The 27,761-nt window shown below is 41.3% G+C and overlaps 1 protein-coding gene across 1 annotated transcript in view; it reads left to right on the forward strand.

Annotated features, from left to right (window-relative positions):
* Window positions 1-27,761, forward strand: part of astn2 (astrotactin 2) — a 401,766-nt gene that overhangs the window by 338,051 nt on the left and 35,954 nt on the right. The window contains exons 17-19 of the mRNA XM_074689759.1: window positions 4,992-5,317; window positions 16,584-16,717; window positions 18,588-18,736. Coding sequence (XP_074545860.1) covers window positions 4,992-5,317; window positions 16,584-16,717; window positions 18,588-18,736 — 609 coding nt within the window. The remainder of the gene's footprint in view (window positions 1-4,991; window positions 5,318-16,583; window positions 16,718-18,587; window positions 18,737-27,761) is intronic.

Here is a 27,761-nt window from a genome sequence, read left to right on the forward strand (position 1 = left end):
AGCGTAAAATTACATGTGGTCCAATTAAATTTCTCCTTGTGAAGGGTGGAACTATACATCTCACACACTCTTAACAAATAAAAGACACACAGACAAAGCCCTCCAGAGAGCCCAGATGGAAGTTATGTTGCAGTGGTTTGCTACCAGATTCAAAACAGTCTATACAGCACAGAGACTCAAATAAAACAAGAAGAAGCTGTAAAGTTCCCAAAGTAAATAAAGATAAATGGGGGAAACAATATTATGCAGGAAGAAAGTAGACAATTAAATCCAGCTGACTCTGACAATCACATTACCTCGGCTGTGCTTTATTTTCCACCACAAGTACGTGAAAGTGCCAAAACCTTTCATGAGACGCATCTGTTTACATTGTAAACAAATGTAATCCAGGGTGAAATGAGTTAAAGGGGGTGAGAGTGAACTGGACTGGCTAGCCGCAGCCAATCTGAGCTGCAGGGCTTTTATTCTAAGAGCTCATTTTCAGTGCCTGTGTTTCCTCAAGAAGTGCATGTAATTGGGCTCATGGGCCACCCCTTGAGCCTGTTTACACACTGTTGCACATGAAGTTACCAACCCCCCCTTCAACTGTTTGCCTGTGTCTTACAAAGGCATAGAGGGAGAAAGCCGCAAAGACATACACAAATAGATGTATGCATGGACTTACTTCTCAAAATAGGGTCAGAGCTCCATATGAGGACACAGAGGTGGTGTCCTCAGTGTGCGTTTCCGAGAACAGGCCTGGAAGTTGACCTTAGGTGCCGTTTATATTTGATAAAAGAATATTAGACATAAAAGGATTAGTTTAACATTTTGTTTTCCTAAAGCTGATAATAATTGACTTCATATTTGTTGGATAAACATGTATGAACTCTGCTTACCAGAATTTTCACTGGACTCTTAAATCCACTTAAATCACTCATCGCAAGTTTGTTTTTCTGTGGAAGCAAATCGTCGCTATAAGGCTTGTTTGTTTAGTCTAGCCTATTAGGTACACACCAGTCTTCCGTGCTCATGTTTCTCTTTTTTAATGATGTTCCCAAACAGTTTTAAATCCCACATTGAGTTGCATATTGTTCATATAGACAAAAAACAAGTTCAAAGGAACTTAATATTTGTCCTTCTTTCTGTCCAGCACATACTGTGGCAGCTTTGATTAAAAAATCCAATGAGAGCACAATTTTGGCTTGTTACTTTGTCGTCCCTGCAAAATCATTTTCAAGCCTAGAGACACTAAAATCTCCTGCAACAAGTTTTGTTTGATATTTATGGTGCCAGATTAGAATCATCTGCCACAATTCTTGTGCTATAATTTCTTGTTGTCCCAAGCTCTGAATCAGGAGATGATCCATGCCACAGCTCCCACTCATCTTTTCATTTGAATAGTACGGCATTTTTAAAATCGTTGATATACTTTTAATTTCCTTAGATATTGAAGCTTCTTGTATTAAGTTACATCTTGTATGTAAACTTTTGCTGGCGACAGTTTTAGTTTGAAAAATTCCTTAGAATATCCATACCGATTTTCTTCCAGTGATTCAAAATGCACCCTTGTTAAAGCATATATGAGCATGTGCTTGAAAAATGTTTAACATGCCCTTACAGTGTCCCGGTTTAACTTGTGTAACTGCTGACATTGCAGGAGTGAAATTGCTCATGGAGACACATTAGGACTTGTTTTTCAGCTTCTGATGTCTTTTTTACACAGTGACTGGTTTGACAAATGTGGGCGTTCTACATCATTGAAACTGTTAACAGGAAATAAGTCATTTCAAGTATTAACCCTAATTGGTTCCAGTTACTCCACCTTGAATAATGTTGGGGGCTTTACCCACTTCAGGTTTAGGGTTTCTCTTATTTTTATCTTATTTTATTTTCAGACTGAGTGTGTATGCTATAAGATTTAGTCTGGGTGTGCAATTATGTAATAGCATATCCGTGCAGCCTTCTTCCCCTTTATGTGCCCCTCCATACTGTTCATGTGAGTTAGTCTGTGGAACTGTAACATGTTTACACGGACAACATATTCTAATGTTACAAATGTCACAACTCTTACTATGGTTGCTACCCTCACTACTACTTGTGGTTTTCTCAAAGTATTTTGTAGCCATCAGAAACCTTTGCCCCATCCACGTTTGTCAAGAAAGGAAAGCTTTCTCACTGTTTTGACCTTACATAAACACATGAAAGGAGTAATGTCACTTGGGTTTAAAAAATGATTTCCCTAGATGATGGGATTCAACCAGTCGAAAATAAAGATTCTGCTCCTCTGAGTTTGGCTTAGTTGTGTTTTGCTTGGCATTGGGTGCCAGCATCAATCAATCAGTCCATCTTAATGCATACAAAATAGCACCAAATTCCAATGTACATTATCTAAGGATGCTTTCCAGAAATATAAGCAAGTCTAAGCTTGCTAATATTGTCTTCAAAGACCCAATATCAAGAAAATACTCATGGGGGTGGGGGTTGTCCTTGTGTCCTTGCAGAAATTGCTCTGCCCTAACTCCCTACATTGGTGACACACACCAGTCCTTTTTGTAACTTGGGAACCCCATATGACACCATCAGCTGTGTGGTTTCCATGGTGATGGATCATCCTCATTCATTTTAATTGGCCGAAAAATATTAGAGTACATTGAATATTTTAAAAGTATAAGGGTTAAAAATGTGAAAAGTACCAGCACATTTCTACTTACATGCTAAGTAGTTTAAAATTTGAATGGTGAAAATCTGTGAAAATTTTTGGAGGACTAGCAAGCCGAAAATCTTAATTTATTCAAGTTGGATATCTATATGTTGAAATGCTGTGTGCTCAGTATTTCAGCATAAAAGAAGTCTTACTTCATTTTCACCCACTATAAGTAGAGACATTTTGCCTTTTGCAAGTTAAAGTGACAAGGGAAAAAACAGGTCAAAGCCTTAAGCAGAACAGTAGCAACGTTAGACAGACATCTGTTGAGACGGAGTTGAGGTTAGAGACAGGGACAGAGTTTGAATTTGCATTGTAGCAGCGATGATGATGGTGAGACTCTAACAGCTGTGGTAGCTGGACTCTGCCAGGTCCACGTACAGTAGTGATCTTGAGGAACCTTTGAGATATGAGACTCTCCGAGACTCCTAGAAAGAAATAAGGTCATTTCCCGCCCTGGCTGTCTAAGTGTAGAACAGAATAACTGAGGCTTGATCCAGCTCAGAGCTTTCAGCCTACTCTTAAAGTAGAGAGAGTGTCTGCCTCCTGGACCACACTTGGTAGATGGTACCAAGGAAGAGGAGGCTGATAACTGAAGGCTTTACCTCCTATACAACTGTATCTCTCTGAGACAAGATGTGTCTGATCAAGTGGAAACTTGAGGAGCTAAAGTTTCCCACAACCCTGTGCTAGTTTGATTTGGAATAGAACTTTATTGTCATTGTAACAAGTACAATGAAATTGAGTCGCAGCAACAATCAAGAAAACCAAAGTAAGAAAATGTATAGAAAGTGCAAAAAGGTCCATAAAAAAATAGATGATGACAGCTTGTCCATCATTCTCCAGTTCAGCCAGCCTCCACCTCCACAGGGTCCAGGACTGAGCTTCTTCAGCAGTCTGTTCAGTCTCTGTCTCCTGTATCCTGTCTGCTCACAGCAGGTGAAGTTCTTTCAATGTGGCGTTGGTGTCTGATGTTAGCTCCTGTAGCCATGTCTGTGAATAGCATGATGCTACTCTGCCTTCTGGTATTCCCTCTGTTGCTAGGTTAGCATGGCTAGCTCGTCCATCTTATTGGAGATAGATCTTACGTTCCCAATAACGATGGATGGAAGGACAGGTCTATGTCGTCACTTCTTAGCTCACACCTGAGAACCAGCACGTCGTCCTCACCTCCTTCTCCTCACCTTGTGGGAAGACATCAGGCCTTACACTAGTTAGCATTGACATGCTACAGGCTGCTAACAGCAGAGTTCACATGTAAACAATGCAGCCATGGTTAAATGTAGGATCTCCAGACAAACATAGGAGAAAAAGTATTAAAAATATCACTGGAGCCACAAAAAGTTTGGTGTCCATGACCAACAAATGAGCCATACAAAGTAATGATCCACTCCAAATGCAAAGATTACGAAAAAGAGATGAAATAATTACAAGAAACGGACAAAGAAGAGATAGCTGCTGCAAAAGGCAGCCATAGCCAACAGGGCGGCGCCTAGCAATTTTTCAGCACTAGTAGTTTCCTCTTGAATCTGACAAGCTTTACTCAAACATCACACATTCAGAGACTTTTATCGAGGTGTTTCCAGAGACATTTTTTTAATTGCATAGTTATGAGTTGCAGTTTTTTTCACTTTATATTCCCATGTGATGATTAATCACGTCTTCAAACCACATCTTCAAGCAAATTCCAACTTATATCACTTTTACTGCCACAAGAAAGAGCTTGTTTGCACTCACTCATAAAACCCATATGTGTTCTTTGTTCTCGCTCGGCAAATAGACCCAAGCAACACATCAGCAGCATCAGCACAGATGCTCAATCTGTAACATGCGGCCTGTGATGTGTCCTCCAAGTGGGACACACAAGGAGTGTTCTCCCTTGTCACTGCCTTTTCTCTCCACATGATGTTCCTGTTTTCTCACTTAAAAAACAGGAACAAGGAGAAAGACCCCCCTCCTTTACAGACAACCCACGATAAACTCACACGGGCAACAACATCAGATAGTTGCAATCGACACTCAGGGGAAGAAGCCAGTGACACCCCCTTTTCTTCCTCCGACTCATTCATCTATAGTCAAGGAAAGCTGATGACAGTAAAGGATTAGCTGTGTTTTTTTTCCCCCTTGGCTGCAAGAAAAAGTAAATCCAGATGCAGATGCAATGTGCAGCTGAAGGATTGTGAATGATAATGCAAAGTTAAGATGTATAAAGACAAGAAAAAGTCTCTGCAAAGGGGAACAAATGCTTATAAAAGGAAATAAGGATGATAATCATTGTAACTTTATGTATCGCCCTCCTCCACAGAGGCAACAGACCAAGGTGTCGTTGGAGGTGGGCGCCGTGAGCTGAAGTCAGTCCCCTTCATCAGCTACTTGTCAGCGCTGCAGAAGAGCCAGCTGCTGTCTGACGACATGGTGAACGGCGTGGAGATCCGCTGTGAGGAGAAGGGGAGCTGTCCAGCTGGCTGCCACCTGTGTCACCACCAGGCCATGATGGGAGGAGTGGCAGGGAGGGGAGGCCACGCTGGGAGCAGCAGGAGTGGAGAGCAGCCTTCCCCCATCCCGGTGCTGCTGGAAGTCAGCCGCGTGGTGCCCCTCTACAGTCTGGTCCAAGACAACGTCACCAAAGAGGTGAGAAAGCAGCATGGTGGCGAGGAAGTCTCTGATGTGTTGGTGTGTGCATTTGTGTGTGTTTGTCCTTTTACCCCTGTTGTTTGTTGTGTCTCATTTTACCTCACATGGCTTTTACAGCTAAAAATACCATGGTTTTAACTGATGTTATATTTGAGTTTTGCCGATGACGTCTGTATAAATCGTCAAGTAAATCATCACTTCTTGTCATAAAAGATGTGCTTACTTGTATTCAATTCTCTTAAGTCCAAACAAATCGCTTTTTTAAACTTTTTTTTCATTGATTAAATGGAAGCAGTTTTTCCATGAGCTTTTAAAATAAAAAGTAAATCTATTACAGACACATATAAGACACATATAACTTGTGGTCAAACCTAAAAAATCAAGTATGAGGAATTCTGCTGTGATAATTATATGCCTTTCCAAGTTTTTATTTACAGACAGGACCCTGAAATCTCCTCTTCAATATGTTGTTTTTCTGAATGAATTCAAATGCATCTAAAATAAACTGAAGTACAAAACAACAATTACTTAATATACATTTTTGCTGAATTATATCAAAAGGGGTGTGAGGAGTTTGAAAGTGATCTTAAAAAAGTCTCCCTTCTTGATATATGCCTGATCGTAATCCACACTTTACGATGGGATTATCAGCATCAAAATTGCTGGTTACAGGTTATTTTAAATTGCTTCTTCTTAGCTTCCAGTTTGGGTCGTCCAGGACCGGCTTGATCTACGGCACGTCTAGGTCTCTATAACAACACCACTCCAGCTGACGAAGTTTAGTCGTGAGAAGAGATTTGGATCCAGTAAAAAGTTGTCTTGAACAAAGAAAATGTTTTGATCCGATCTCCATTTTATTCCAAAACAGACACATGCCTAACTAAAAGTAATTTACGACAGTGTGCAGAGGCTCCAGGCCAGAAGGCGGTGTGTGAGTGCAATCCAAACAGATCCTCCTCATAGCATCTTTAACTATTCTTTTCCCTTTGTTAATTTCATGGCTATGTTAATTACCTTTAAGTGGTGAATGTACAGGACTGCTAATCCACTGGCCGCACCTCAGAATCTAAAAACCAGCGTGGCATTCTTCAAAACAGACCCAACAGAGCAGTCACACTACACACTACATTCAAAAGCAGCAGCCAGTGTGAGGTATCTGCTACATTCATATGAAGGCCACTTCGGGATATCAGAAGCTCAGAAAGGAGAGGCAATAGCAGAATGAGGTGATCAAAAGTCCCCAAAGTGCTTTATACCTCAAGAAATTAACATTAATGAGTATGAGGATGACTGATGCACAGACTTTGTGCTGCTCTGTGGAAAAAAAAAAAAAAAAAGATACTGTCTGCTCTGAAAGTTCAGGTAGGTTTATTCTTCTTCTACTGCCTCTTTTACTCCCCATGCCACATCGTGATGGCGTAATGCTCTTATACTGTACAGATACTGCCGCAGTTGGAGGCAGTCACCTCTAGGTGGCATTAGTAGGTTAAGTTTTTATGTGTGGAAAGGAGCACTGTAATACAGTGGGGCATAAAAAAGATGACATCATAGTTTTCTCCTCTGGGAAAGTCGATGTGTGAGATATGTGTGTATGTGTGTATCTAAACAAGCATACAGAGATGAATGTAATATCAGCTTAATGGCTACATTTATGATTCATCCTGACGAGGAGTCTTTGGGTCTTCATGCAGGGAAACGTAATCATATTAGATTTCTTTTCCATAAGGTAATTCAGGAGGGGGCTCTGGCTTCACTTGACATTTAAAGTGCCACATTTTGCTGCGTTTGGGCTTCATTTTGACGTGGTCTTGCTACCTTATATCCGGTGTGTGGCTTCTCTGAGCTGTTTGCAGGTGACTCACACCCAACACACACACATGTGCACCCCATAGGGAGCAGACTGGTTCAGTCCCCCCACCCGCCCCTAAATCAAGCATCTAATTACCTTAGCTTCTGAAATTACTGCGGGCAACGATAATGCACACATGTATATGTTTATGCACTCACACACACACACGCACATGCAACAAAGCCTCCTGTACGTGCCGCCCATAACAAGCACCACAGCCCTAAAGAAAAGAATGCACAATCAATAGCAGACAATCCCTAGCGGGCCTCATCGATAGCTAAACGTGAGGAAGAGCAAAATGTCTTTTTCCCTCCCTCCAAACACCTCACTCCCCATCCTCCTCTCTCCTCCTTACCCACTCCCGTGGTCTTCTGGGGCTGTAAAGGAGTGAGATGTATGAAGAGGAGTAGGAGGAGGAGGAGGAGGGTAGACTGCAGTGGATCGCTCTGGCAAGCCCTTTTGAGGTAGCTGGAGGTAGGATTATTAGCTTCTTATTGATGTCATCGACCTCTTGGGAGGGAGGGGAGTCCGTCACTCTGCTCCCTCTTTTTCCTTCCCCTTCGCTTCGTACTCCTGGCTGCAGCCGCTGCTTAGGCACATATTGCATTAGAGACGAGCGACACAACAACCTGCCGCACGCACACAACTGCCCATTCTCTCCACTCTTCACTTTGTGTGTGTCTGTCATACACACACTTTTGCGTGAGGGTCTCTTTCTACTTGGCTGAGTCTATCTGGAAAGACAGATGCCATGGTGCAAAAGCTTTCTCAGAGATGAGGTTGTTGTCTTTTTTTTTTAACTTCAAACTCCCTGAAGACATCAAATTAGACCTTTCGTTGTTCAGCGATCTTACTTTTATGTGTATATGTATTTGTGTGCGCACTATCAGGTTAACATAGACCCGTCACTCCTTAATTGGCTCCCTCCCTCCTTCCCCTCCTCCTCTCCTAGCTACCTGCATCTTTCAGTGGCCTCTCCCTGTCTGCCTGACTGTCTGACAGGACATGTCATGTCCCTCTCACATAAATCTCCTCATTACAAAGCCAGAAATGGATTTTGTTACAAAGTGAAATCACCCCCTCTTGAAAAAAGCCACTACCAGGACAGAGAAGAAATTAATTTAATTGTCGAGATAAAGGAGCTGCAGAATGAAGAAAGTTCTTTGTAAATGTGCCCAGTGATGACATAACCCCTGATTCACCAAGGATTTGGAAAATGATACCTGGAAGATAGATAGCATCTGCAAATATTTGATTACAACCTAAATCTTTCCTGAAAACATGTCCCCAAATAGAGCGCAAACAAACAAAAACAACGCAAAAACATGTTGTTTCACTTCCCTCATGTGGTGTCTCTCTTTGCTGTTTTGTTTTGGTTTGAAGTGTCCAGATTTGAAGATGTCTGTCCCCAGCGTAATGAAGATAAACTGAAAGTGGTCTGTGGTGCTTAAAGCAATGAAACGTGACATTTAAAAAATTCAACAGCAACATCTCTCTCCAAAAACAATGCCCCCTGTGGACTATCCACAGTCCCTCTTCAGAAAGAAGGAAACAATGAAAAGCACTCATTGGTGCTTCATCAGCTGTATGTATAGCAACATTTGTCATACTTTTTGTCTTTGTTTTGTATTTTTAAAGAAAGGTTTTACTCAGTTTTGTCAAATTCTAGGACTTGGCTTGCTGTAAACCAGGTCTTGACTTGAATTCAACTGGAACCGCTCTTGGAAGTGGCTTTGGACTCGACCAAGGTGGTCTTGCTTACAGGCCTGGCATGTGTGCACGCAAATACACACACAGATACTCTGCTGTGCTAGTGCCAGAGAAAAATAACTCAGTGGATAAATAAATAAGCTCACGCTTGTGGAGCGTGCCAGTGGTCCTATGTTCTGAGTTGCTTTGACTGAATTATGGCAAACCTTTTGAACAAATTGGTTGTGAGTCTAATAGGTCGGAATGCTCTATATATTTGCGTGTGGAAGCTGTCATGCTCTCACTGTAATGCTCTCCGCAGACTCTTACAGGGGCGTGTTTAGAAACTGAAATTAAAGAGGCAAGCTGTATCACACAAGTTTGTGTAACACATTTGCATAAGGGTTCTTTTCAGCCACTACATTATAAATACAAACTACTTATACAAGGAGGTGATTTTAGAGTTTACCTTGAGTCATGCAACCATAATGCTCCTGTTCTGATTCTATTCCAGTCAGCCAGCTCAGGTTAAATTGATCAAAACCTTATTTAGCTGCATAACATTGAATTTAGTGTCTAGGCTCTGAATCTCAGATTAAATTTACAAGCAGAAATCAGGGAGTCATGATGTAATAGTTTAAAATTCACAACAAATACTATCTCAAGACGTTGAACATAACAGCATGCCTACTATGTACTATGTACTCTATATTATATAAGTAACAAAGACCCAATATCAAGACAGAACAAGATCTAGTATCTTCTTAGAGGCAGTCGTATCTCATCTTAATCCACCACGAGCAGAGCACTTTGCAGCTTTTAGCAAGTAACGATGGCAATAAAAAACTTGCAGAAACCTCGAGAAGAACCAGACTCATGTTTGACAACCATCTGCTGTGGCTGTGTCAGGGTGGATAGATAGAAACTGCAGAAGGTGAGAGATGGACAGTGACAAATAACACATCTCAGGTAATCCGGAAATAAATGTTGTGGGAGCCTATAGGTGGTGTGGCTAGAGGCTGGTGCGCCCCATTGGTGAAGCAGAGACATAAACTGAAAAGCCTGCAGCTTAAATGGACAGCCTAACTGGGTGGATATTTGTCAGGTGATGGTGAGTAGGAGGCATGGCATATGGGAATGTCCATCTTGAGTTGCCTCCCTGAACTGGTCTGCAAAGGTTGCTCCATTTATGGAGATAATCAGCCTGAATATTGCTGCTAAAAGATTGCCTGGCTCTGAACATAGAATTCAACAACACAACAAACTTAATTATAAAAGGGGTTAACAGAACTACAATGGTTTTAATATACTTTCTGGTTATACCCAGCTAAAACCCAGTTGTTATATCCAACTAAGTGGATTTTGTAAAAACATCACTGTTCAGTAATCAAACTAACCCAACTGACACTCGACTCCTCTTTCACATCCCCTCCTAACCCAACTGCTATTGTCTAACATCATTTTACAATCTCTGGAAGTGAAGACTACCTTTTCCTCTGACCTAGCACTTCATAACTAAGTCAGAGTTGAGACTCAATGTTGGAGAACCAAGTGTTGACTTTGCTAACAAACATCTGTTTAAAGAGAATTAAAACTAAATTAACTTGTAAAGAGGCTTTGGTATTGTAGTACTTAAGCTCTGTTTTTAACTGTTTCATCCTGGTCATTTAGCAGCATTATTAGTTTGTTTTGGAGTGCTAGTTGAGGCAGGCTGCTCCTGCTTCCTCTCCAACAAAAATTTTCTTTGGTATACTTGCTTCAAAGACTTTTTTGTGAGTACTGTGTCTTTTTGACTAGTAGGTGTTAGAAAGAAATTAGTATACTAATATCCACTTTATTTGTTGAAACACATAACATTAAACTCAGTCAAATGATAGCTAGCAGAGCTAAAAGCCACTAGAGCTGATAGCTAGCAGTATGACCAAGTATATTACCAAGATAACATAACATAAATGTTAATTGCCACAGGTAATTTTAAGTATTCTGTTTTGTATTTATATTGCATATAATAGAAGTGGTGAAGGGGTATAAAAGATTAATTGAAAAGATAAAAACTACACTGAAAAAGAAACCTTGGAAGAAACACTGCTTAAATATTTATTTACAACAGTAATTTTTCAGTAATAAAGTAAGTTCCATGCTTTCTGGACTATGAGTCACTCTGCAGTATAACTATACAAATTTTTGAAGTTGCATCTATCAAAAAATTGTGTCATGGAGAGGAGAACAATATATAAAAGTCACACTGGACTGTAACTCATTTAATCAGAATAATTTGGTATGTTTACAGTGTTTCCAGAGAGAACTACATATAACTTGGATAAGTGTTAATATTAGGAGGTTTAGATATTGTTCCTACAGTACCTCATATCTGTGACCAGCTTTTCTTATCTACATGCATTCCTCTCTCACTCCCTCTCTTGCTCTAGGTGGGTTTTCCCAGATAGACCAGCTCAGTGTGAGCTTTGATGAGCTCCATCCAGTCAATGTCCTGACTTTTAAAACATTACAGGAGTTTTGACAGTAGTTTGTGAGTCAAATCCTGACTATTTGCAGTTGAGAGTGAAGGAGAGGCGAGTGAAGTTTAATTTCTCTAAATTTCATTATAAGGCGGTGAACACGGGAGCTGTCAGGCTGTCCAAGCCAGAGGCTGAAGTCTAAGCTGACAAGTCTGCTTGTCAGCAGTTACGTCACAAAAGACTTCACGAATGGACCACTGAGCGAACACTGAGTGCATGCAGAGCTCATGGGAGTTGTAGTGTCGTATTCTCATATTGCAGTTGGTTTAGTATTTCAGAGCCTTGAATTAAATAATTTAACCCGCCAAAGTGGCTAGTAGGAGTGGCGGTGTTACCCGCCACTGCTGATATTCACCCACATTTGGCAGGTTGGTGGGTGTTTATGTCAGCCCTGATTGTGATTTCTTTAGCTATTCAGTTTGTGCTTTGCAGTTTTACAGAGTTTATATTCTCTACCATTAACAAGAAAAGTTACACCTCTTTCTTGTGCTAGCTATTAGCTGTCACATTTTTATTATGGGCAACTTTTGAGTACAGCCCGTTAAATGCCAACAGTTGAAGCTGAAATACCTTTAGACAATACCTGTCCAACTATAAACTGGGAACAGATGCCCTAAAAAAGAATCACGTAGACTTAAATTTTTACATTTGCACAAGACGACAAGGCTTAACAAATTCTAAGTGAGTTTGGTGGACTAAGTTAAGATGATGTAAAACATATTCCAGACTGAATACGATGAGATGAGATAAGTGAACCAAACACCAGGTTTTTTCTTTTTTTTTTCTTTTTCTATGAAAGACCTTTTTTAGTTAGCATAGCAGTTATCAAGAATATTCCTTGATGTACCTCTCATCCCTCCTCTAGTCACACCACGTTTCTGACCCTGGTATTCATGTTTAGAGAACGAAATCACACAGATGCCCTAAAAACATTCTTATCATTTTGTTTTTTGTTGCAGTGTGAAATTTCTAAAGGGAGCTACAACTTTGTGTGTCACTGTTTTTGCTTGCTAATTATGTCTCTTTTTTGTCTTATTTTTGTCTTTTTATTCTATTAGCTCAGCTTGTGTTATATATATATATATATATATATATATATATATATATATATATATATATATATATATATATATATATATATATATATATATATATATATATATAAGTTATTGTAGTTAGGTTGGAGGTCAAATTTGCTTAAAATATCATTAAAGACAGTTAGACGCCTCTAAAAACCAATACCTGTGTGAGGGTACTCCAATGATATGGCAATCCCCCATCAACCTTTGAGTGAACCCTCCCTCCAGCTGCCCCCTGTGTCCTATTTCCTGGAAATACTACTTCTGACGTAGTTCCTAGAAGCAGCCCATTGGTTCCTTTGTTAACACCATTAGCCCTGAATGATTGGAAAGGATACATAAATGTGCGCGCGCAAACACACACACACACACACACACACACACACACACACACACACACACACACACACACACACACACACACACACATGCAAAGACAAAGACATAGACACTTGGGTCACTATTGATGGTGTCCTGTGCATGCTGACTGAGAGTCTTTACCACCACTAGTGATCATCTGATAAATCAATACTCTGGGCCAGCTGGCCAGTGTTTTCATCTATTAGCCTTTGAAGACAGACAGTAATATGGTCAGTTTAGACTAGACAAACAGATTAATAGATTGAAGAGGTCACAATGGCCTCTGTTCACTTCTTGTAAGTCACGACAAGCTTCTACGAAAGTGAAAGGTCCAAACAGTGTTTTGGTGCCAGCGAGTCTGCGAGGGCTTGAATGATGTAAGGGCCTTGAAACAGCGAATTGAGTTGTTGCCGATGCTTAGTCAGTGGCCTTGCTCTTCATCTTCTGTTCAAAACAAGGGATGATTACATTACAGCTCAATTAGTAGTATTGAAAAGGGCAGTGGAGATTAATCGAGGTGTGTTTGTGAAACAGTAGAAGTATGTGGTATTTGAACCAAAAGAGGAATCAACAGTTCTTGAGTCATGGAATGTCATGGCTGTCTCTTTTTTTCAGATAAGGTGTGTCTTTAACTTTACACTGAATGCATATGGAGCCACAGTGTTCTGGGAAATGCATTGTGGTTGATCAATAAAGTGTAGGGTATCCAGCTTTGCTTTATTCGTGCAACTGCATTAAAAACAGAGCAACACTCTCCTGGGCTTTCTGGAGTGTCTGCTCTTCTCACTAAAGGATTCTCCTCACTGGCCCAAGCAGCAGGATACACTCTTGACATATTATTGCCCTACATGCATTAGCCAGATATCACCTTTTCTTGTTTTTCACCCATGTTACCTCCCATGCACCCTTGCACAGCCCCCCACCTCGCTCTGGAAACCATAATTAGATTCCCTGTTTACCCAGTAGAGACTGGGTTGCATTATTCTTCGAACATAAACACGGCGGTAATCACTTTGTCTATTTTTCACATGTGAGGCCGTTTTCTAGCAATCTCTTGATAGGATGAATGAACGCGGTTGATCTCTCTTTTGCCCTCTGGCAGTGCTGGTCACTTCTCATTCATCATATTTGTCCAGTTGCATGGCTTGGCCTTGAGTCTACCATTTATTTTCTAACTTTTTTTTTTTTCTTTTTTTCTTCTTTGTCTGTGGGCTGCATCCCAATGACACGAGGTGGCAAGACCCCTGCTGCTGTTGTTTTCTTGCAGCCACATGAGTTCAAGCCAGAGGGGAGAAATTGTAATTACCGTGTTCCTCTTTTTGGGTTTTCCAGGGGATTTTATACCGCCGTGAATTTCAGTGCATACCTTTCCCCTATGAAAACCTTTCACGCCTATTGAGAGGGATCTGAATTCAGGACAGCTTTGAATGCTTAAGGATCTGATCTTGTGCTGCATCTAAGAAGAACCTGGGAATCTCCTCTCTCCACATGTCTGGTTCCTTGTTGATTCCTATCTTTGCCCATTCTTTATTCCTCTCACTGTTTCTTCCTCCAGTACCCTTTTAGCTCTCTTTTCACTCTGAAGATTCTTCATGCAAGCTGTGTTTTAGCCAATGAACTGTCTCCCCAGAACTACTTGTATTTTGACCATCAGAACTGGGATCTAGATTTCACGCTTCATAAATGTACTCATGAAAACGGCCCTGGGGAGCAGTACTTTTTAGGTACCCAGGAACCTTGGGAGGCAAGGCCTAAAAAGCTGATAGTTTCTTATTGTTGGTGCAACCTGTGTGCTTTTATTTCACCCTCAGTCCACAATAACATCTCACACAGCTGTGATTGACTCCGTTTGATAACTCCCAATCAATGGTCTTCTTTGAGCCTGATAGTGTGAATGTGTCTCTGTTAGCTCCTGGTGTTACAGTTTATAGAGTGACCCTGTAAACTGGGGACCTTAAGCTGAATGTGTCAGGGGAGAGGTAGTTTATGAAAGCAAACACAGAAGACGTCTTCGGGAATAAATCCTAGTCTAGTTTAATATATATGTGTGTCACAATACTCTCATTGATTAATGATTGTCTATAACAATTTGAGAAGGATGCATCCTGCTGAAATTTGTCACTGAATTGGTTCTTTTTTAAGGCGAAATACTGGTCGATCGCTGACATCTAAACCATGTCCAAAACAGAAAGTCTGGTTGAAGCAGTTTTACACATAAAGATCATCCCTGTCCATGGTGTAATTTATTTCTTAAAGACCTTCATTTTTGTCTTACTGCCCTCTACTGGTCTGGTGGTGTTTTGCAATTACCTTATGTTCTCTCATACATCGTTATCCTTTTTTGCATAACCTACCAGGGCAGAGACAGTTGTAACGCAAACAAACAAGAGCTAGGGTGATAATTTGATTCTAGGGAATGTATTATTATGTATTACTGAAAGGTTCTGGACCCTCTGGTTTGAAAACAACTCTCGGATGAGAGCAGCTTGTGCTGAAACAAGTCCTTCCTTTGCAGCTGACAATGCTAACATCAGCTTCAGAGGGCATACTCTGACTGTCTTTGGCCAAATTGCCTGTCTTTTTGCACCTCAGAGTCCTCATATATGTCACTCTCACTAATCAACACACTGCAGAAATCTTCCTCGGCCTTTCCCCAGTGAAATGAAACAACCAACTGTGGAAATCAATCTTTAATTGGAGCGTTTGTTCATGTATTGGCCAAGAACGTGTGCGGTTTTCTTGAAGATGTGTGTGGTCTCATCAGCTCTTTTTGCATTCGGGTAAGTTAATGTCACGGTGTGCTGGAACAAAGAAGTGGCTCTTCTGTGCTTACCGTCGAAAGCCTGATACCCAGTGATAATGTTCCTGCACAGTTCCAGTGTCCTATTTTTGTGACTATGATCAACTGTATCTCCAAAGTTGCCTGCATGAGGCAGCACTGCCTACCAGTTAGAGCACATAAATAACTGAGTGCTCCATTGATCCATAGTGTGACAGGGGGAGCCAGAGTGCTTGCGAACTCCCTTGAACTCACTCTCTATCATGCCTGTGGCTTTAGGGAAAGCCCTGACATTATACTTTATTGCTTTGACGGTTATATTGGCATTTTCCTGCCTTTTAGAGGATGACTGAGCTTCTGCCTTTGATTTTTCTTTCACCCGTTAATGAAGCAGCACAAGGAGATGTTAGGAGATGATGTCATCTCCTAACATTCCCCCCTCCTCTATCCGCCTTTCAGGCCGACAGCACTGCCGACTGATCCTTACACACACACACACACACAGACACACACACACATAGACGTACGCAAAGAATGGGGGAGGTGGGGAGTGTCACAGCTTTCGCACCTCCATCATAAAAGTAACAGTGCATCTATGATATCACAGTGTAAGCCTGTCGATGTTGGTGAGATGTTCCTGCCTCCCGGTAATTGGGAACGGCGGGTATAAAAAGGTCACTCTGTAGGTGTGTGTGGGTGGGTGTGTACTTGTACTTCTGCCTTTGTGAGACCCGTGTTTGATTCTAGAGTTTTCAAGGCACGACCGATTTGCAAAGGGGGACAATTTAGAGAGTTTGAAAATAGAATATCATTGTTGGGCTGTTTTAATGTAAGAACATGAAAACTGTGCAGACAAAAAACAAGGGTGTGTGTATGTGTGTGTTCTGGGAGGGCACTGGTTGAGATGGGGGTTGGGTAATCATAGATGGACAGGAAGCACATGATCCAAGGGATAATTGCATTTCTTTCACCTGTTACCCTTTTACAGGCCTTCAAGAGCGCCACAATGAGCTCATACTGGTGTGCTGGAAAGGGCGATGTCATTGATAACTGGTGTCGCTGTGACCTGAGTGCCTTCAGCAAAGACGGCCTGCCTAACTGCAGTCCCCTCAGGCAGCCAATGTAAGTGTGAGGTGACACCATGACACCTAGGGATTCATGCACAAGAGAGATTTCATGGATGCATGCTCTGATGCACCACTCACAAATGCACATGGACGTGCACACGCATACACACTCACCTGTCCCTGCTGACTCCTGGGGCACTTGAGAAACTTGTAAACACAAGCACAGTCCCCAAAGTTGTAATAGCTGTCAGTCGGCTCTTACACTCCTCTGAAAGGAACATGCTCTCATTCAAGGTGTCCTAATAGTACTCTCGAGGATTTCGTGAGTCATCGGGCCCAGCCATTGTTACCCTGAGAACTTTTTAAGAGAACAGGATTTTGAAAGGGCAATGCTTCAGAGGATTAGACTACAATGGAGGCAATTAATTAAAGAATAAAAATAAAACAGGCTTTTAAACATTTTGTTTTCCCAGAATAAGCCTGAAGCAACATTTATTGGACACCACACAGAAATAGAAGAAAGGCTAGGCAAGGATAAAGCTTTGCTGTTATGAAAAAATTGAGGGTCCAGTCTTTTAGTTGCACCCTCTGTGGCATTTAGCTAAGATTTGCCCCATACTATTATATTAAATGAGATACCAAAATTTTAGTTCTGTAGGTGCATTCCAAAAACTTGTGGGCTGTCATCAACCAATATCAGCATTAAACTTGCAGATAAAAGATTTCAGATGATAAACACCACAGTAGGACACATGTAAATTGCAAAAAAATGAAATCGTATCAAGTGTTTTTGTCTTATCTTTGGTAAAAATGTCTTTTTAGACATAATATGAGCCATATTCAATTGACTAGTCCATAAAAGTCTCTAATATCATGTTATTTAAAGAAAAAAATTTGGTCCAATTTGCTTGTAACAAGTGAATAAATCTGCAAGTGGGGTAAGATAAATGTGCATTTCAAGATTAGAATAATGTCTTAACACATTATTCTTCATTTAAAATAAAAAAGGCAGCACTTACCACCTATGTTGCAACTAGTCATTAGAGGGAGCTTTACCTCTTTTTGTCCTCAATCCAAAAGAAGCTCATATTGAGACCATTTTAATACACATTGTAAAGATCAAACACAAAAATATTTATGATATAATGTTTGACACAAAGTCTACTGATAAATATCATGAGATATTATCGAAAGCTCCATAACAGCTACTAATGGTCCTTGTGCTGAAATTGTCTCAAATCCTTTGCAATAATTCACCAAAAGTACTGGTATTAGGGACACTCACAAGTATACTTGAGACTTAGATTATGCTCCACAAGTATTGCACAAACACTTTTGAGGGGCTTTTATGGCACTTTTGGTATTGTTTTTGTGGCCTGTGGTTTTGTAATTGGAGAGCAAGGGCCCGGTGCCACAACCAGAGTTTTGGTCAGGCTTTCCCTGGGCTTATGCTTGCTGGCACGAAAAAGGGCAAGTGAGGAGTCACTGCAGCAGCCAAATCTCCAGCTTGAATCTGTGCTGAAGTGTAAGGCCATGAGAATGAAACTGAGCAGCACGCTCTTTAGGACAGCTGGGTAAAACACTCTCTTAACCATTGTCACAGACACAGCTAGAGGGCAGGGGAAATGGAAATGCAGTTCTTTTATCTCTTCTGAAGGATTAAAGAAGGAAAACTGCACATGGTACACTGCTGGAGAACAGGTGGCGACGGAATGCTGTTTCGTTTGAAGCTGCTTTTTGCCGTCCTGTTGTCCAGTCATACATTTTAGCTGGGGTGTGATAGAGCCTTGTGTAAATCAAAAAGTTATCAAACATAGTCACACTCATTCAATTGAAATCACACATTATGACCAACAACAAGCTGGCATCTTGATCCCACTGTTCTTATTTTCTTGTTTCAAACCTTGTCTTATTTGTGTTGCTAGTTTGCGTCTAGCCCCTTACCTGGAGCCCTCAAGCACAATGGTGGCCCTGGAGTGGATGGATGTGGAGCCTCCCATTGGCTGCAAAGTTTCGGACTACATCATCCAGCATAAACGGGTGGAGGATCCCTCTGAGGCAGAGATCTACACAGGTAAAAAAACAGGTTTAATTAATTTGTTTACAATGTATCATACTAAACATTAAGAAACCTTATAATGAGCTTCTCTTTTATCTGAAATCTGTCACCCAATTCCAAATGGATTATATCTCATCAGGTACTTTTTGAAACTTTTAACTTTGGCCAAAATCAAGAGCTGTAGATATGTAGCTAATTTTACTATCTGTGCTCTTCTTATATCGCACATTTCTCCCACGCCTACATGGCAGTTGAAATGCAACACTTTCAAATCTCATGAGAGCCTTAAGACTATGAATTTGATAATTATTTAATTTTAAATTTGACTCTATTATTAACATTAAAGCTCCTGTAAAGATTTTTTCTTTTTTCTTTTTGGCTGGTTCCAGCTGTTAAGGATCCTGTTGCTTCTTGACAAGACTGATTATTCTTAAGAGCAATTTCTAATGCCTATAATCAGTGACGCTTGGAAGAAGTCAGGTGAGGTAGCACTCAGCTACAGGTGGTACCAAAAGTGATATTAACTTAAAGCTTCCCACAGGAGCTAACATGGTTTACAGCTCAAAAACCATCTATTCTTCTCACGCTGGTGTTATTAAATGTCATTATGTTGTTGTGTTTTTATTGTTTAGCCTCTGGAACTATCCTTTTCAGCCACTGTCTCTTTAATTAAGGCTACCTGCTCCACAAACCCCTGCCCCTCTGATTGGCCAGCACTCTGGAGGTCTGTTGAGGGCAGAGATATGGGCAGACCTTGGTGTTTGAGGTCCACCCAACAACATATCATAAATCAGAAGATTCTTATGTGACCATCTCATCATTTTAGCAAGCATCGTGAAGATCTTGAATGAATCTTGTTTAGATCTAATGAAGATCTTGTGAATTTTTTGAACAGACTATTTGAGCAGGTTGTACACAGATTCAGGAAGTTCTTCACCATGTGAATATGTTGCAGTTTGAAAATTTGCACTGTTATAAATGGACATTGCATTTCATTTATTAGGGAAAGACCTGACATACCTTATTGCTTTGATGGTTGTATTGACATTTTGCTGCCTTTCAGAGGTTACTACAGCAAATGTTTTGTGATTAGTAAATACAGGGAACAGTACTTCCACAGCAGATTAATCACAGGGCTTGTGGTCTGCATCGATGGGTAGCTACTTGGGAGGCTGCATGCATAGGACGTGTTGAAAAATGGCTATGCACGCCTATGGCATTGCCTAAAGCGTTGATTTGATGCAGAAGTTTTAACCAGCCTTTATGTTTCTCCCTTACTTGTGAGAAAGATGCTGAGATACTATAACTCTTCAACAACAATCCACTGTTTTCAAGCAGACTTAATTATTGTCATTTTAGACAGTTTCTTGATTTCAGTAAAGATATTGCCCATATATAATGTGTTAGTCAGAGGTTCCCCCCTGGAAGTGTTTCACTTTAAACTGAAATGGGGATGGGGATGAGAGCAAGCATTAGAGGTTAATACCTCTCAGAGATGAAATGATTCAGATGCCTGATGAGTTGACGTACAGAGTTAAAGTTAGAATTGGAGGAAATGAGGTTAAACTTTTGGTCTGGATACAGAACAGAAGAAGGAGTGCTCAGTGAGGATGGGAGAAGATGACGTCTGGCAATTTATCAAGTGCCATAAATGGTGCCGACCATTGTGCTGTAGGGCTCGGGGAAGTGGTCATGGTTGTGACAAGAGGCCGGGGGTGAGTCAGAGGAAGGGTGATAGGAAGGAATTTAATAATATTAGAGAAAATGAGGTGGTCTGGAAGAAGCTGGCTTTAGTCATTGGGAAGTATGGACAGGGCCATCCATCACCCCTGGGGAGGAGTGCTGATAAAGCGTGGGCACCAGCAAGAGAAGAGAGGGTACAGACAGTTAGACACAGGCATGCTGGCAGAGGTGAGTTAGAAAGGGGCAGATGGTGTGGGTGACTCACTGTGCTATGTGCCAGTCACCACTATAAATCATTTCATTAGAGACAGTATAATACAGATTAGAAGCCATTGTCTTCCTCTTTTGTCTTCTCTCTTCCCTTTATGTCTGTCACTCTCTATCTCTAACTGTTAGTCATGTCTGTTTTGTTTACTCTCAACTTGTTTTATAGTACAAAGACAAAGCTCAAATAGAACTTTAGTGGATGCATATTTGGACCTTCTCTGAGTAAAGTAGAGGGTAGTAATTGGAAGGAAACTTCGAGTTCCCCCTCAGTGGAAACATCATATATCATGAACCTTATAGGTACATATCTGGGTAGCTCCCACTTCCTATGTAACCACTCTGAACTGTACCCACACAAAACCCTCATTGTTCTCCAAAAACGCCAGGATCAAGATTGCTGATACAAACTTGGAAAGCATCACAAGGGTCGATTTATGAAATAATAGGGGCCTCTTAAAACGATGAGATCCTGTTCTCTGGACTCAGCAAATAAAAGCTGTAGCGTTCGAGAAGTGTCATTTTCTCACACTTACTCGGACTTATTTTCACATTATTGGATTTGTACTCCCTGTACCAACTGCTAGAGGCTTACTTTAGGACCAACATATGAGGCCCATTGAAGGGGTATCAAAGAACCAAAAGCTGGGATATCAAGGCCAGGTTGGCGTTGTATCCTGGGACACCTTCTTCAAGGTAACTAACCTATCTCAAGTTGTAAAGCACTATTATTTGAGTTTTCAGTGCAAACACATTCACACACATTCCCTTGTGAACCAGTCTTCTATTGTCGGCCTCTGAGCAGATCTAATGGAGCACTTTTTGGACAAACACATGGGTAAATACCTCGCTCGGGGGCATCTTGGTGGTTTTCTGGAAAGCAAGTGTTGCTCCTTCATTTTCCCTGATCATATTTTCCAAAAGACTCTGTGTTGATTTGAACCAGTGAGCTTGCAGTCAAGCCATCTTCAGCAACATCTCAGGGTGGGTCCACACTAAAGGATTATTCGGCTTATTTACAGCGAACCAAATTTGACAACCTAGACCATGCTGTAGGAAAATCCTCATATAAAGCTCAGACAAGGACAGTATTTGGCAATATACAGTAGGATGATGTGTCACGGAGAGTGTTATGGAACAAGCAGTTGTACAGTTGATGCATTATTGAGTGCAAATGAAGCTCAAAAAGGGTACTCCTCCCTGTTGCACCATGTCCATGCAATCAAATTGCCCCATTTGTACAACCCATTTTGAGTTCGCATCTGATTTAATGTTAGATATATCTTAATACAGAGCAAACAATCTCTTCCAGAGATGGATCTGGAGCGTTTAAAAGTCATTTTGTTTTCCTCGAAAGAAATAAACAAATATCAAATTAGCAAAAAGAAATCTGTGTAAATACGAAAAAATCCCCAGGCTGCAATATGGGCTGAGATAAACAAGTACAAAGGACAGTTACATGGACTGTGCCATTGAAATCAGAAGGCAGATGAGACACAGATGGTGTGGTGGAGACTTTGACCATCCACTTACATCGTCAGTAATAACGGCAGCCCAAGCGTCCAGCGGATGGGATTCAGCCGTCGCCAGCATCAAGAGAAGCTGAGGCTGCTTCCACATCCATTGCCAAGTTGAAACACTGCTTCAGGCTAGTGTCTGAGAGAGAGAGGAAAGATAAACAGACAGCCACACACACACACACACACACACACACACACACACACACACACACACACACACACACACACACACACACACACACAAAACCATGCTGAGCATGAGTCACACACTCTGAGCACACACATTTAGCCATGTGCACACTCATACAGATGGCAGACAGAGAGTGAGTGTGGTGATGCAGACGCTTGGATGCTGCTCTCACTGGGTTCCTAAAGCTATGTTTCTATGTCAGAGCTGTCTAGACAAGTAGAGGAGAAGATACTGTTTCTCTCCTGAGGTAAATAATGGTAAGGTCAGTCATTTGACAACTATGATGAATAGGCTGTGTGTTTTTGGCTTAAAGGATTCCACATAATTGGCTTTTGTAATGGCAAGATGGACCCTGGAGATTCATCTTACTCTATAAGACACTGTTTTATTTCTCAGAGCTATCCAAAGAGTCCAATTTAAGGTGGATCACACGTACACTCCCCAAATCCCATTAATACATTCAGACATAACATTATGGCAACTTGCTTAATGTTCCTTGTTTGATTCCCTGGTCGGTCAGGTGCCTTTCTCTGTGGAGTTTGCACGTTTTCCCTGTGCTTGAGTTCTCTCCAACTTTCCCCCACAATTCAAAAACATCATCAGGTTTGTTGCACGACTAAATTGTTTGTGAATGAATGGTCTTCCCATATTGGCCTTGTGATGGGCTGGCAACTTGTCCAGGGTGTCCCCTCCTTGTCCAGGGTGTTCCCAAAGACAGCTTGGATAGGCAACAGCCCCTCAAAAGATAATGGTTGGCACTTGCCAGTGTTGTTTAGGCCCCTTTCTTGTCAGGTTACTGCCTGGAGGCATGGACTCCACTGGACCTCTTAATGTTTGTTGCTATATATCTGAAATGTCTTGCCTCAGGAGTAGATTCTTGAAGTCCTTCAAGTTTTGACTTGGGGCCTCTATGGATTGGACTTAGTTGATGCTATGTTGAATTTACATTTTGGGATTATTAAGAACAAGTCAGCACCTTAGATTTTTTCTTGTGTCCCCCCAGGTCACCTTCTTTTGTGGCTTTGTGGTTCAGTTTTAATGTGTCCAGGCTCATTGTATTTCATACACAACAAATTGTGATGCACTGTGTTCTGACATATTCCTGTCAGAAACAAGTGGCAACCCACAATCTAAAAACGTGAATATCATGTGGAAGTGCTAAAAACTGTAGTTCCCTGAGACTGTTTTAAGATGTATCAAACATGCAAGTTATCCCCACATAAGGACATTGCTGACTCAACTGACAAGCAGGCAGACTGTAGCTGTCTGCAAAGAGGCTAAGGCCCCATCCCTTTGCCTCATCAAGAAGCTGGATTAAATTCAGCATTTTCAATGTGGCCACTGTCAACGGTGTGCTTGATATTTCCAAAACAGGTTGGTGACATCACAGACCTTACATTCATGGATTTTACAGTGTATGATCAGAACCAGTATCATCTTTTTTGGCATCTTCCAGACTTGAAGCCCCTCTGTTGGAATGTACCACTCCTGTCAGCCTTTAATCCCCACATCAGTCTGTGAGGCTTAACTCTTACTAGGTTTTTATTCTTTGGGCCACTTTGGATAGGCCACTGTGGCTTTTAGACATGTTATGCCCCTTTGTCTTGTCAAAGTCCCTCAAGTCCTTGCCCTTTACCATTTTTTCTGCTTTCAACACATCAACTAAGAGGACCCAACTTTTACTTTCTGCCAACATTCCCCACCCACTGACAGGTGAAACTCTAAAGAAATAATCTGTGCTTTTATTGTCTTGGTTGCTATGTTATGGCTGATCAGTGTATAGCAGCAGAGTAGACAGTGAGGTTAAGTACCGAAAAAGAGAACCGCTAAATCCTCCATCACCCCCTCAGTTATCACATCAGATGAGTACTGGCATCTGTTTTGGAATGCTGTGACTTTATTTCCACAAGCTGGGTGACAGTTTCTTCCATGTCAATAAGCTAATTCAAATGATGTAATGTGCCGCCCTTTTGACTCAGGTTTTTCATCCGTAGCAGCTTCCTGCATGAATGGATGCAATCATAGGGTCCTTGAAAAACTTGCCAGTGAATGGTATCTCCTCCTAAGTTAATATCCATAAATGTTGCTAATGTGAGTATCTCTTGCTTGATGTGAATTATAGAAATGATATCATACCTCGCCTCATAACATGGGTCTACACACTCTCTTGCAGTGGGCATTAGAGTGCTGAGAGGAAAAGTCATGTCATAGTTTAAGTGTGTTGTTTAGAAGTACCTTCTGATGTAATTAAACCTCTGTCATTACCTTGGGTGGTGCAAGGATTCACTACATTGGCTTGCTGACTGATTCCAATGCTGTGTCGGCCTCTCCCTGCAGTTTGGTAATTTCTTGCTCAGGTTGGTTGATCTCAACACAATGGCCTTGCAATTCATGACATGAGAATTATATTTCTGCTCTCCTGGTCCTGTATGAAGAGGTCTTGTCTTGATGCCAACTGAACAAGATAGGAGCTTGGTCAGTGCCTAAAGGGGTACATTTCAAGCCACTGATGGCTCTTTAAGGTCATTATTATACTAGACTGTGAAACCCTAAGTACAAGTAACTTAGTATGGAGAGCAAAAAGATTTGTTTCAGGCTAATGGATTAGTAGAACAAGTGATTCTCATCTCAAAGAGACAAATGCCCAAGACCTGTTTCCAAAAGATTGTGTGACTTTTTCACCAGCCAAACCTGCACAAATATGAGGAAAAAGACACCTCTCCGATTTATCTTCACTCCATTGTGGCTGTAAGGTTCAGTTGGTATATGCATATGTTGTTAGGGTTGCCAACTGTCCCGTATTAGCTGGGACGACCCGTATTTGAGTCAAAAGAGGCGCGTCCCCTACAGGACGTTGTTTGTCCCGGCCGCACAGGTAAAGGCAAGATGCATATATTTTTTCTCTCTGTGCGGCTTGCATTGCGTGTCTGGCTGCCTGCCATGTCCCAGTGCGTCCGCGCTGTACTGTGTAGCGAGCATAGACTGTATGGTAGCGAGAGACTACCCTGATTCAAGGAGCTGTTTGGTGACATAAAAAAAATGTATATTGTATATTGAATTTACATTACAAATTAAATCTGGGTGTCTGGAAAGATGTACATGGTGGCAAAGAGTTGTGATGCTAACTGCTCATCACCACATCCAGACTCAAAAACAAAAGAGTAAAATCAAAATGTTTCAAGATTTTTTTGCCCTGAATTTCCATCAGAGTTCACCTTTTTTTAGAGATTCACTTTTTTAAACTCAATTAATGCTTTATTTGTGTATTAGCTTGATCATATAAGGTACTTAAACCCTGGAGGATAGTTTTGTTATTGGCAAACTTGTTCTGTACTTCAGTACAAGCTATCTCCTGAACCCAGCCAAAAATAGGTTTAGAGACCACTGTGACTGAATGTCATTCTAACAAATGTTTGTATTTCTTTCTCTATGTAACCCAATGTTGTTAGAGTAACAGCTAGATTGATGGCTCTAAAATTGTGTTTACTTGATCACAGAGGCCCACACATGCCAAACTTACCCAAGAGCGACACGACTTGTTTTGAAGTGTTAGTCCAAAAACCAAGCTGCTGTATTTGACAGCTTGGGAGTGTGTACTTAGTTGTAACTAAAGAAAGTGACAACATAATGCACACAGACCTGGACAGTTTGGGCTTAACTATGATGTCACTTTGAGAAACAAGGCACTACTCGGTTCCATTTTTCCCTTTTACATCTCTTGCTGCTGCTTCTCTCATGCCTTGTTTTTGTCCCTATTCTTGTGTATGAGGACAGCTTAAGAGGGGTCATGTCTTTTACAGCGTCACCTTTTACCCCTCACATCTGTACAAAACATCAGCAACAAAGCCCCTGTCTCCAAACCCCTAAGATTGCCCCACTTATCAGTGCTGTTTAGAAAGAGGAGGTCGTGTTTTCTCCAGAAGGCCTCTCACTGGTCACTCACAAATCTTCCCTGTGAAGTCAACAATGACTGGTGGATCGACCTGCTGCTTTGATGTGAGAGGAGGCCAGCTGAGCCATTGGTTCATATATCTTCTTGTTTATATGGACAATATGCTGCCCTTGGAGCCTCCATCAGCGCCCAGATCTGGACATATGTATACATAGTTGTAAATTGTGGAAGAGAGAAACATGACCTACCTTTGATTATGTGCATAGATGGCATCTTTTTAAAACTTTACCCTGTAGTGTTTTGGAGGCATCTTGTAAGAAGCTGCACCAACCAATCATCATTGTATCTTGGAGATATATTGATACATTATATCTTTTTATCTTTGAAGCAAAGTTGAAAGTAACTAAGGACTATAGTGATGCCATCAGGTAGTTTGGGGCGTTTGTTTTTAAAAGCACCTTGCTCGGTTTGTAAACCTAAAAAGTACACCAAGATGAATAGCCGTGACTCAATTCAGGAGCTGAAGCTTTTGCTGGACTTGTAAATACACACAAAGGCTAAAGAGCATTCTCTATTCATATCATCAACCAAACTGCCCAAATGCTGCCGTGAAAAAGCGCCAATCCTGTTACCTAGAAATGGCTAGCTAACTAGCTACTGTGGCTAACAACCTGTCACCACTTGCACAACAGAAACTGTATAATAAATTGTAGTAGTATCCTTGATGTCACCCATTTGTTTCTGATACAGAATTTTGAAGCATATCTTCAGTGGGGGCCATACTGGAAAGCAGGTGGGCTTTGAGCCTCCACACTAACAGCTACAGGATGCCTGTCTGTCAGTTAGATGAGCTGTGCCTCTCATCGGACAAATTTTTGATCATAACTTTTAAACTGCAGAGTTAACTGTGACTAGGTGTCTATGTGGTTTCCAGAACACTCCTAGCCAGCCTCAAGGGGACACTTGAGAAACTGCAGTTTCACACATCAGCTTTATTTCTCGTGGCTAGTAGTTGCCGCTTGGTCGGAACTAAATATAATCTCAAAGAATTGTGAGATATGTTGGGACATGAAGGATGCGTCTTCACAGCCTGGTAAAAGCAGGATGCATTTGTCAGAGCCCTCAAAATGAGACACAGCCAATAAATGACAATAGGTTATTCGAGGACTATCATCCTGCTGCCAGTGGATGCTACCATCCACGCTACCACTCCCCTTGTCCGTTTTGTCTTTGTCACAAACATTTACACAGAGGAAAAATGTCCTCACTGCCAAGATCCAGGCTCCGCATGTGAGCACAGAAGACACCGAGTGCTGCATGTGCCAGATGTACAGATGGAGCAGACAGAGAGGGATCACCTGTTCCAACAAGGCCAGTAAGGCAAGAGGGGCCCTGACTTACTGACTTGAAACGTAGGTGAAGATGAGGTCATCCCAGGTAGCAGTTTATCATCATGTGCACGGAGTATTCAAGCACTGAATCATGCACGTT

The sequence above is a fragment of the Halichoeres trimaculatus genome, unplaced genomic scaffold, assembly GCF_033239565.1.
Source record: "Halichoeres trimaculatus isolate MK-OKI-2021-1 unplaced genomic scaffold, fHalTri1.1 fHalTri1_scaffold_16, whole genome shotgun sequence".
Classification (NCBI taxonomy): domain Eukaryota; kingdom Metazoa; phylum Chordata; class Actinopteri; order Labriformes; family Labridae; genus Halichoeres; species Halichoeres trimaculatus.